The 12,971-nt window shown below is 39.5% G+C and overlaps 1 protein-coding gene across 1 annotated transcript; it reads left to right on the plus strand.

Moving 5' to 3' along the window:
• Nucleotides 1-431: 431 nt before the first annotated feature.
• LOC139916450 (V-set domain containing T-cell activation inhibitor 1-like) lies at nucleotides 432-12,971 on the plus strand. The gene is made up of 6 exons (XM_078291439.1): nucleotides 432-564; nucleotides 5,591-5,917; nucleotides 7,071-7,343; nucleotides 8,735-9,043; nucleotides 10,082-10,180; nucleotides 11,397-12,971. Exons 1-6 carry the CDS (start codon nucleotides 498-500, stop codon nucleotides 11,492-11,494), a joined length of 1,173 nt encoding a protein of 390 aa, XP_078147565.1. The 5' UTR covers nucleotides 432-497; the 3' UTR covers nucleotides 11,495-12,971.

A 12,971-nucleotide genomic window follows, 5' to 3' on the forward strand; every position in this document is an offset into this window, starting at 1 on the left:
CTGTTACTAGTCATAATTTTAATTTCAGATATCCAAAATGAAAAATCATTCCAGAAATCCATAATTTTGAATATCCAAAATACATTATGACTAGTAAAAATGCAATTTCAGATATAATTAGAATTATGACTAGAAACAATTGCAATTGTTGACGGGTAGATAGGAATGGTTTTTCATTTTGGATATCTGAAATTAAAATTATCTCCAAATTAAATAGCAGGGGGTGCTTAGGGGGAGCTTGGCTGGCTCTAGCGCCCCCTAGCGCCCGCTTTCCGCCGCGCCTGTTCAGTTCAAACACCTTTTCATTCACACTTAGCCTCACATGAGTGGATTAACCGGTTCACTGTTGATGACAAGGCAGGTTAATTGTCACAGGACACGGGACACGGACGGTGTCGCCGACGGTGTCCCGTATCAACCCGTATTTCTGACCGGTAACAGTCTGTCCTGCCGCTCTGCCGATCATCTTCATTATTATCATTTTTATTATTAAACTCATGGCAGCATCTGAAGGGTTTCTACTCTGCTTTCTCCTGTGGATTGTCACACTGACGGCAGGCAGAGGTGAGCAGATGTAAAGATTATCTAATTATTATGTAATGCGTGTTGGATCGATGGAAACAACTGAATACACTCCCATACACTTCACACAGGCTCCTTCAGAATATGTCTGGAAATAGGTCTGCAAGTACGTCCAGAAATATACTTTGTCCTTTTACAAACGCATTTTTTTTTTATCAATTTGAAAAGCGGACAGGAGGCTGGGAAGTATCTTAGCTTCTAATGTCAGAGATATAAAACATAAAATGGAAACAGAGATCCAAAGTGACTAGATCAGTTAAAAGAGCCTTTATTCTATTTGGCTCTTCGTTATGAAAAGTCAAAGCTGTGAGCAGCTTCTTCACACACCGGGTGTTTAAGCCTGTACATTATTAATACATACTATATTATTAAATAGCCTATTTTTCTGGTTCCTAGGTAGCCAAAATCCATTAATTTCAGACTGTTGAATGTTGAACTATTTTGTTAAAATGATTATAGGCTATACATATTTGTTTTTCATTATTATTATTATTATTACAATTATTATTATTATTATTATTATTATTGATAGTAATACTAATAATAATACAAAATGTAGCCTATATCTGGCCTAGTTTAGCCTACAGAATTTGTCTTCGAAGCATGAAAGTTGGCTCTGACGAACAAATTAAAGAACCAATTAGCCTGATAGTTGATCCTATAACGATTTTCACCTAAATGTTTTCACTGTAGGCTAATGATGCCAAAATCTATCTAAACTTATCTAAACATGTAAACACATCTACTCTGAAGTCTTGCGGTGTTATCTTGATGTTTATGATTCTTTACAAGATATTTCACACTTATCTTCATTTTTCAAAAGATCTGCCATGTGCGCGATTAGATCTTCCAGTCTTGCCATGCTTGTTTTTTCCAAATTTTTGTTTTAATGATTTTTCATGAAATGTCAGTTATTACCCTTCAATACATTTCTGTGCTGTTATTTGACAGATTTTATCATTTGCCATTCTCTGTTTTAAAAAGGACAACAGTGTTAATACAACCAGCGTCACAGCCGGATATATTCTTCTGCTAATTTGGTTTGATATTAAAAAGCGCAGAAAGTTTTTTTTGGAAGGGTCATCCCATTGTAAAAACAAAACAAAACAAAAAAAACAATCAAATATAGTAGATGTTTCTTCATTCAAACGTGTGTGTGTGTGTGTGTGTATGTGGTCATATACTGTATAGTCTACATGTGTTACAGTTATGAGGACCAGCAATTTAAAGTAATAATCTGTGACATTTTCATATAAAATAAGATAAGATTGGCCATGTGTCTGTTTTACTTTTCTGGTTTGTTTGGAATAAACAGAAGAAGAACATGGGGGTGGGGGGGTGGGGGGGTGGGGGGGGATCCTACATTTTTGCAAGGGGCGTAAATTTCCACAAACTCGTCCCCAAGGCAAATCAAAGGAGAACACAGTGCACATATCAACAAAGTCAGTGCCAGCATGGCGATCGTTGTATTTTCAATACAATACAGGATGAAGGATCAGATTACCATGGTGTGACCCATTACACGATTAGATACTGTGAATGGACCATAGGAATAGACATGATGCCAGTGAGCATGGGTACAAAACAGAGAAAAACCGGTACAATGGAAAAACCCCACGTATCTGGGGCAAAATAAACGCTGCTGTTGTCCCGACTCCGAACAGGACAGCAGGCGGCCGACTCCCCTTCGGTGCTTCTGCTCTTTTTAAGTTCAACAGTGGGAGGAAGAGAGGCAGACAGAGGAGGGGAGGCTCAGTCTTCAGGCCAGCGAGAGCGTCCTGGACACGACTTCACCGCTGTGTTTTAGCTCAGAGCTTCTTCTCTGCATGAATAAACCCAGCAAACATTTGTGTAACCTGCGTCAAATAGGCTACAGTACAAATTTTCTGCCAGTCTTGCTCATTACTTATTCATAACTTCGAGTCCTAGGCTATACGAGGCGATCTAGTTTGGCGTCCTTCCTTCTTTGTCTTGTGAGCATCATGTGAGCGTGCCTGTAATCATGATTCTACCTCCGATCGACGTCGAAACGCTTGCTGGGAAGACGCAGTGAATGAAGGTTTCTCATGTTTCTCAACGCAGAAAGGGGACGGTGCTCTCAAAGGAGGACGAAGAGTAAGAAGAGTAGAAGAAGAGTAAGTTCTCTGACAGCTGACCCAAAGAAGGCACTGGAGCACAGGGATAGTTCTCATTTTACTATATTGTTTGAACTATCCGTGTGCTCCAGTGCCTTCTTTGGGTAAGTTGCCCAGAGACCTTCTTCTTCGAATAAAGATGCAACCAAGGATATACTGTGAACTCATGCTGACAGTCCATGTACTTTATTATGAGCTTGGCTCGCTCCTCAATAAGAGCCAGGCTCTGTGTGTTTGTCGGTTTGCTCGTTTATGCTTTTATGCCTTTAGGTGAATTATGGTCTGCACTGTTTCAGCCGAAGTGCAGTGTGCGCTCGTACAGCGGGCGGGACGGTGGAGGTCACAAGCATCAACAGGGTCTGCACTGCAGCCTGCAGACGTTAGAGGATGAGGGCCGCATGTGAAAAATGTATTTGAGTTCTGAGTTTAAAGTCCTGACTTTAGTCCTGACTTATTCACATTCAAATCTTCCGTACGTTCACATACAAGTTAGTAGCTTGATGATTTTCTTATTTTATTTATTTTTTATTTCTCCTTTATTTAACCAGGTGAGTCCCATTGAGATGTTCATCTCTTTTGCAAGGGAGCCCTGGCCAAGAGAGCAGCAAACAGATGTTACAAAAATACAACATAAAACCACAATATAAAATTACAAGGAATACATACAAATATACAAATTACACAATATACAATCCTAAGTAAAACAGCTACAAACTTCAGTTTTTAAAGACAGCAACAGACTTTTAAAATCACCCAGAAGGATGAAGTGATTCAGGTTTGCATCTTTCTGGAGCTGACTCCAGGACCATGGAGCATAGTAACTCATTTTCTAACTGATTTTCTAACTGTAGTGGCTAAGTCTTTGACAGGAAGGGACCTTAGTCTTCTTCCTGATGGCACAGTTTCATCCAGGTGGTTCAGAGGAAGAGAGGGAAGGGGCATTATGCATTCTCCTGATATTTCAGGGTCCTTTGTGGTTTCCTGGTGATCTTGGTCCCCTGTAATAAAAACTCCATCTTAACAAGTCATTTAGTCTTATTATCAAGTCCTAGAATCCTAATTTTCTTAGAACAAGTGAAAAAATTTCACGTGTTTCCAATGCAAACCAACTTGTTTCAAGAATTTTGTAGAATCGAATTTCTAAAAAATTCCTGAAACAAGTGAAGCTGCATTAGAAACTATTGGAGTTATTTCTCCTCACTGGCAGAATGTTTCTCTTGTTTTAAGAAAAGTAAGATTTGAAGACTCAATATGAGACTAAATTACTTGTTAAGATGGATGTTCTCTCTCTTGTTTTGGCTCTGATGGTAAGGTGCCTCAGGGCGGATGGTGTTCATCAGAAGTCTTCGTCTTCTCCGCATTAGGTCCAAGAAATTGACTTCCCACCACTGCTGTCTCGCAGCTTGTCTTCACAGTTGGGAGTGTCCCCAGTGACTGTGTCATCTGAGAACTTCACGAAAGTAGTGTCAGGACAGCTGCTTCAGCAGTCGTGTGTGTAGAGTGTGAGTGACACCGGAGAGACTACCGAGTCTTGTGATGAGCCATTGGAGACGGTCTATCAATGCAGAGGTTCTCAACTGTTTTTCAGCCAAGGACCCCTTACAAGATAGAGAATATACCGGGGACCCCCTCATTCTGATTTGTGATTTTGGGATATATAAATAAAAATTTACTTGACATGTACAGTATGTCCCTTGGTATAATCTGACGTAGCCTATTTTTTTACACTTCTATAGTCTTAGTTATGTGAAAGAACAACACAAGAGAAATGTATTAGAAAGATATTAGATATGTATTAAAAATATTTGCACCATCTCAACACAGAATACCCATAAAACAATCAATCAATTAGCTGCAAGTAACACTGTACCTAAACAAAATATCAAAGGGAAATCAAGAGAAAAGTGCTAATTTGAAGTGCATTTCAGAACATACACACACACACACACACACACACACACACATCAAGATAAAGTGTTTCACTCTTAGTTCATACGTAATGACTGATAAAAGTCTAATCATAAAATAAATGCAGGCTATACTGAACACATGCCTGCATTGCAACATATGTATCAAGTAGATTGCAAAACATCTGCAACATTGCTACAATCCCAAACCACTACTAGATTAGAACGTAGTCTATGAACTATTTTAGATTTAAAAAATAAAATATTATTCGTTGAACTATGAAGCCTTTTGTAAAAAAAAAATTAAAATTAAAAATTAAAAAAATTAAAAAAAAACTTTTTTTTATATCATGATAATTTAAATGAATGTATCTGAAAACTTTTCACGGACCCCCTGGCAGAGTGCCACGGACCCCTGGGGGTCCCCGGACCCCACTTTGAGAACCACTGTATTAATGATTTGTCATTATCAGAATCAGAATCAGAATCAGGTTTATTGCCAAGTAAAGTTCACAATACAAGGAATTTGCCTTGGTATGTAGGTGCATACAATAAACATGGAGAAAAATAGAAAGTAGAAGTAAAAAAAAACACAAGTACTGTAAGTCAAGTCAAGAATATAAATATAAAAAACAAAAGAGATATTTACAATACAGAATATGAAAAAATATAATAAAAAAATGTGCAATATATCTGCTATTGAAGTGAATGGAAAAGCTGTACAGTTAGTGCAGGGATGTGCAAAATAATTTGTCCTTCGTAGGCCTCCGTAGTGCAGTGGCTTTGCTGTGCTTTATTTACAAATGTGTTGCGGTTTCTGCCCTCTAGTGGTCAGGAAAATCACTTATTGCAGTTTTAAAGTCAATGTAGATTCACTCACTCAGGTCATGCCACACCCCTCCACCCTAACATGACTAGCATCAGTAATCAGTGCGTGTGTGTTTGTGTGTTTGTCTGTGTTCCCAGAATTCACTGTGACATGCGTGAATTCGGAGGAATGCGTGCTTCCGTGCCACTTCGACTCTGACGGCAAAGGCGCGAGGATCATGTGGTACAAGAAGAAAGCGGTGGTGAGCTGCACGCGCTACGGCAACACCGACTTCGTGATCGGACACAACTCTCCATCCGACCTGTACCTGGGCCGGACGGGCCTGTACGCCGACCAGGTCCTGCAGGGGAACGCCACGCTGCTGCTGCGGGACGTCACGCCGCACGACCAGGGGAAATACTTCTGCATCACCATGACGGCCCCGCGCACCGACGAGTCCAGCGTCATCTCTCTCGTGATAAAAGGTTTGTGTCGTCTGCTTCCTGGTAACATGCAAAAAAAATTTCTCAAATAGGGAAGGGGTTTATAAATTAACAGGTGAATTTAATTTTAAAATAAGCTGCTAAAAAAGTCTGTGCATTTCAATTCATGGAGTGAATCTGTGGAAAGGTGTAGATGTAGAAATCAAAGTACAAATATAAATCAGTTTAAGAAGAATTACAAAAAGTGAGCCTTGATGAGATGTACAAAATAATATGTATTAATATATATGGATATATTGATGATGTGATTATTTAATTAGAGGAAGGTGTAGAACAAAATAAGTTCTTACTTTTTCCTATTCTTTTTTGAGGATGTAATATTGACTACTTTTCTTTTGTTTGTCAAGAATTTCAGTTTTGCTGTTTCTTTTTTTTGCCTATTTGGCAGATTTTCTTGTTTTGTTTCTTTTTTTTTTTTTGTTGTCGAAATTAACACTCATAACATGGTTCAAATACAAAAATATGCATAAACGTTGTCTCTTCTTGTCAGTTTGCCAAGCTACGGAAGCCAAGAACGGCCGTGCTTGCAATTTTTTTTTTTAATGCCGTTATCTCGAGATCACAAGTTAATTATTTCGTGATCTCGAGAAAACAAGCTTTGTTATCTCGAGATAATGAGATAATCGACCCGTTATCACGAGAAAACAAAATTTTGTTTCCTCTTATTACTTATAATATTTATCAGAGATCAGGAGTGCCATGCCAGCATGCATAGATGGTGTCTTGACAACTGTAGCAACTGATTTAAGCTGAAAATGTCAGATCAAGGAGTATCCGTTATTGATCAACGCATCAGACTGTACTTCAATCAAGGTCTAACACAGGCAGAAATTGCACTGAGTCCTGTTTTCTCGAGATAACGAGATAAATTAACCCGTTATCTCGAGAAAATGAGCTTTGTTATCTCGAGATAACGAAATAATTAACTTGTGATCTCGAGATAACGGCATTAAAAAATAATTGCAAGCACGGCCGTTCTCGGCTTCCGTACCAAGCTGCATATTTTTTATTTATTTATTTATTTTTAATGAAAAATGAATTTGAGGCAACAGCTTTTTCTCAAAACAGACAATAGTGATCGTTGGGTCTGCAAAGTGGTTTGGATCTAACAACAAGACTGTTGATATCTTTGCAGCTCCGGTGCGGGACGTCGACATGGGGCTGACAGCTGACAATCTCACCTGTGGAGCCAGAGGGATTTATCCAGCCCCGACGCTCACCTGGTCCACCGATCCTCCCACTAAGCTTCAAGGCCTCCAGAACTCAACCAGAACCCAGAAGAACCTGCAGGGATTTTATGACATCCACAGTTCTCTGAGGATCATGGGAAAAGACACCGCAAATCTGACCTACATTTGTTCGGTCAGCAGCGACGCGAGCAAAAGAACGGCCATCCTGAAACGTCAAGGTAATTAAATGTTAATTATTTTACTTTTTTTTCATTACACATTGTATTTATTTTTTTAACTGTTCAATAATTCTTCATGTAAAGGCAGTAATGTATCCCTGCAAACCCACCTAAAATAATGTCATCAGTCTGGGTTTCAGTGGAGAGTTTTAGTGTCTCATGATGGTCTGAATGAGGCTTTTCCCCCCCGACAAGAAGAAAACTCTGTGAGGAAACACTGAATACTTGTAACTTGGCATGAAAATGATAAAATTTAAACCTTAGTCTAAAAAAAATTAGATCTGCCTTCAAAAACTCATATTGATCGAACCCTAATACATTTTTAACAATATAAAAAAACAAGACAAAGAGAGGAAGATCCCTTACTCCTTGGTTACCACAATATGTCTGGCACCAAGTCATCCATACTGAAGAGTAGTGAAGCAGTGAAGAGTCGAGTTTGTGAGCTTGAGACCAAACTACATTGTTTAAACAGATTGAAAAACATGCAGAAAAGTTGCTGTGTTGTGGATTGTACCTCCAACAAGTGTAAAAATCACGATCTCCAGTTTTCTGCTAGCTTGAAAACACGTAAACACACATTGACACCAATACAGTCCTCCACTTTCTTTCACTTTCTTTCTACGCCCCGAGTAGAGGCGGAGTCGGTGTGCCGGTCTGATAGTGAAGAGCATCTAATTGAATTAAACTCAACTTTTTAATATTCCTCTCACACTCTGCAGGAGGTAAAAATGAAGCTGCTTGTGTTGCTATGGCAGGACAGATTTTGGAGTATGGCTCAACCTACTTACTACTTTAGTGGAAACTTCTCCTGTAGCTACCTAGCTAGCCAAGCGTAATGGTGAGAGTGGTTTGTTTATCTCCCAGAAGGGGCGTGACTTCGATGTCGGTCGAGCGTATACTGGCTTTTAGCCCTTATCCCATAATGCTTTGCTTTAGTAGTTGTTCCGGTCAATACACTGCCAGCCGACAGCCGTTCAGCCGTACTGAAGAGAATGTAATACTGTTGCTGTAACTTAATAAAGTGACTATAAACAGCTAAATCAGCATTAATGTTACTTGCGTGGCTACGTAGCTAACTAACGTTGGCTAGCTACCTAGCTAACTGTGACCAAATATCTCAAGTAATCCAAAATAAGCTCGTCCCGGCTGATCATCTTAATTAACAGTACTTGGTGTTCCACTGACGAGTTGGAAATGCCCGATGAAAGTAACATTAACGCTGATTTAGTTGTTTATAGGCACTTTATTAAGGCCCTATAAACAACTGGTAAAGCAAAGCATTATGGGAAGGGCTAAAAGGCCTATAGTTGGTATAGCAGCCAGTAAAACAAAGCACGCCAAGCTTTATGGGAATTATCAGTATCTGATGAACTGATTGTGTGTTTCAGCGTCCATCCTGGCTCTCCCGGGCGGCGGAGTGATGATTCCCTGCAGTTTTCCTCACTCTGTCGTCCGGAGCTTCAACCTGACCTGGAGGTTCGGGCGCGCGCAGACCGTCCTCTCTCTGAACGTCACGTCACGCTCGCCTCTGCTGAAGGTGTGGGAGCAGTGGAAGGATCACGTGCCCGACGGCCACCGGGCGTCCGGCGGCCTGCGGCTGCAGAACCTGCTGCTGCGGCACCAGGGCAGCTACACCTGCGAGGTCAGCACTGCTGAGGAGACGTACATCACCCAGACTGACGTCGTCTTCCCTGGAGGTAACACGCCGCCGAGTGCTGCGGTGACATCAGCTGGATTTAAAGCTGCAAAAAAATATTATATTATATTATTGAATATCACAAAATATTGCGATATTCAATAATATCGAATATCGGCCCAAGCCCAGTGACCACACATTTCCTTTGTCACATGGCAGGCTCTGTATGAATATGACATTTATGTGCATAACAACTTGATTGGCTATGAGGCTCGGGCCCAAATGGCTTCCAGTTTGTTTTTCACTCTTTTAGCTTATTTAGTTTAGTTTATTTTTATTGCACATAAAAAAAAAACAACCAAAAACAATCGAAATACATAGAGATTGGGGAAAAAACAAAAACAAAACACACAAACAAAAAACAGAAAAGATGTGCAGGAGGAGCCAAAAAAACACCATAAGGGCTTGGCTAGTGGCCCTCCGATTGTGAATCACCCATAAAAAAAACCTAAAAAAAACAATCAAAGCCAAAGATTTAATGCAGACCAATACATAAAGGGACAAAAGGAGAAAGTTACAGAAACATCACATACAAAGCCAAATATCAAGGAGCTCAGAGTGGTGAATATTAAGAAAGGTGGTGGGTGTTTACAAGGGTGATGTATATATAACAGCGGAGAGTAATTATGATATTGCATTGCTTAATTGGACCAAAAACAGCTGAAAAATTAGCTTCTTGAATGAATTTACGTTGGAGCAGATTCTAATGTGTTCAGGTAAATTGTTCCAAAAAAGTCGGTCCTCTGAATCTAATGGAAAATTGGGAAAAGGTCCTGAAGAAAGTGGAATGCTCTCTTTTAAGTTTTTCGTCATCAAAATTCAAACTGGGCCAAAAAGGTGAATTTATGACGCTTTATGATTTCAGCTGACAAGATGGGTGTAATTATACATCAAAATCCTGCCTAGTGCAGCTTTAACAAATGATTGATCCCCGTGCTTGGGTTGATGCTGGTATTGACATATTATCTGTAATGTATGCGAGTATTGAATGATATTTGGAAAACGTGACGTCAGGTTTTCCTTTGCCTTCCTGTTTCAGACGGTCAGGACTTGACACACGTCTACGTGGCAGTTATCTGTGTGCTGATCTACCTGCTGCTGCTGTCCTACGGCACTCTGGCAATCCTGGGCTTTAAATGTGAGTGGATGGACCAGTCTGGTGCAGTTGGAAGTATTTGGTTGAGTCACTCCGGGAGTATGAAGCATCCCAGCATGCTCTGGGTCTGAGCCAGAACCTGAGCCGCTCCCTGCAGCTTCAGGTTCAGGCTGAGGCTCTCATTTGGTCTTTATCGTTTCCCTCATTCATTGGCCTCTATGCAATGATTTTAACAAAACCACCACTTGGTCTGATTTGGATGACGGCATATTAAGGCCATTGTAGGTGATTTTTTTTTTTTTAACCACAGTCGGAGGGGAGGGGGTCTGAGAAAAAAAATTCTGAGATTGAAGTCAGAAATTCACTCAGAAATTTGCGAGAAAAAAAATCTGGGGGAATGATTTTGACAAAACGTCCAGCATTCACAGTGACACTGACTGGCCCAAAGAGGAGCAACAGTTAGAGCTCAAAACGAGGTGACAGATTTGTCACTGATGCAGATGGAGACTTCATCATTCATCAGGAATGACATGTTTATTGATGCATCTTGTTACCGATTGGCCCGAGGCCTGCCTGCGTCATTCATGGGGATGACGTGTTTACTTGTTTTTATGTCCTGTAAGTTTCTTCACATTTTATGTATTGTGAAGCATGTAATGTGTTTTAAAGGTCCCATATGGTGTAAAGCAGGACTCCCCTTGCCTCTGTGATGATAAAGGAGTTGGATGTGTATCTAAACATGGTGAAAGTATCAAAACTAAATCCACACAATCCATATTAGAAAAGCGAGCCTCTAAACGAGCCGTTTGGACTTCCATAACTTTGTGGCGTCACAAAGGTTCGCTCATTATCATTTCTGTAAGAAATAATAGACTAACAAAGTGTTTTTTTCAAAGCGGTCGAGCGGTCGTCATCGTTTATTACCGGAGAGTTTTCCCTACCTGTAGCCGCCGGGCCGCGGCGTCTCACGTTTCACTCTCGAAACGGTTAGCCAATCGGAACAGAGGGGTCGTGAATATTAATGAGCCTTAAAGACACGGAGACAGAAACGGCCTGTTCTTGGTAAGGCTCAGAGAGATGCTGGAAAATGAACGTGGAGAAATGGATTGAGAGTGTTTTTGGTTCATGACACCACACACACAGCTTTGAATGGACTTCAAGACACAAAATAAAACTCTGGACAGTGGAGGATATGGGACCTTTAAATCTTAAATTTGAACTTGAAAATTAAACAGTTGAATCTGTTGTTTTCTCACAGTCAGAAGAGTGGACAGAGCCAGAATACAAGCAGAAAGAAGAAACGCTGAACTTGTGAATCTCAGTCAAGCAGATGGTGGAGTGGAAATCCAGCAATGAAGAAACTTACTGATGTGATGAGATGAAACTTTGAAACGGGTCGTTACAGCAGCAAAGGCTACAGACTACAGCTAAGAAAAATACAATAAGAATATAGCAATTGGGAAGTATTTATCTTAACATAACTGACAATTTAAGCACATATTAAGAAGAAATATCTGAATTACAGCATGTATGTAGGGAGTCCAAAATAGCAGCAGTAGAACATACTGAGACAAAGAAAAAATGAAGTAAAAATATGTGAAAATGAAGAAAACAAATGTGAATTTACTGCACATGATGTACAATATGTGCATCATGTTCACATTAACGGGACTACATGTTTACAGCAAGTGTCTATTCACAAATATATTCAGGTTACAGATGTAAATAGCCATGCAGGTTGGTGTGTGTGTGGATTATTAGCTGATCCATGTATCAAAACCTCCAGATGAAGGAAACATGTGCATCGTCCGTTCACATTGTCAGAACAGATGGAAACCAGCAGAAAGAAGCTGTGTCAGCGGTTCTCAACCTCAGGACCGCCCGCAATTATGAAATCTGCAAAGTAAATCTACTCGAATTTCTTTAAATTTGACCATTTTGAGGCCAAAAAATTCAAAACAAATTCCAAGGATTCACTTTTCCCCCAGAAATGTTATTCTTATCTGGGTGGAAAAGCCTCTGAAGCAGCATTTAGAGCATCATGGGACACTAAAACTCTCCACTGAAACCCAGTATGATAATAATAATACCAATAATACTACTGCTACTACTAATAATAACAATAATATCCATGCATGCTTGTGTGGAATCCAATCAAAATGTTGCATTAGAATCAATTCATGTTCAGGGCTTCCTACAACCAGTGCAGTATTGATCAATTCCACAATAAATATGTAATCAATCAAACTGCATCATATCCATCATATGACAGTTGGACCACACTGACCGGCTGATATCTGATTTGAAATGAAAAGGCCAATATCGGCCCCATATATCGGTCTAGATTTATTATTTCTATTTGTGAAATAAGGAATATTTGCAGCTTCTTTCAGGAATTAACCAAGAAAAATAGAATGAAAAGGGAAAATACAAAAATAATTTGTCTGTTTTAGAAAAGTGTTTTCTATTTTACAAGACAAGGCACTTATTTGAGTCATATTTGTAGTTTTTGCTGTGTAAACAGATTTCCTATATGTGTACTGTGAATTTTTATAAGTATATTTTTTGCACCTTTTTAAAACTTACAAAATGCTGTAAAATAAAAAAGAACAGAACAAAACAAATCACCAGCTGTAGCTAAGGGAAGACTTGTGCTGCTGACTCCGTTTATGTAAACTTGATGTCTGTATTACAGTGTGTGTAATTCTGTGAAGTGAAAAATTAGTAAAGTGAAAACAAAAACAAAAAAAATCTGCTTGTTTGGCCAGTTATCCACAGGAATAAGAATAAGAGAAATAAGAAAAATACACAAAAATACACAACAAAGTCCGTA

The sequence above is a fragment of the Centroberyx gerrardi genome, chromosome 22 (assembly GCF_048128805.1).
Source record: "Centroberyx gerrardi isolate f3 chromosome 22, fCenGer3.hap1.cur.20231027, whole genome shotgun sequence".
NCBI classification, from domain to species: Eukaryota; Metazoa; Chordata; class Actinopteri; order Beryciformes; family Berycidae; genus Centroberyx; species Centroberyx gerrardi.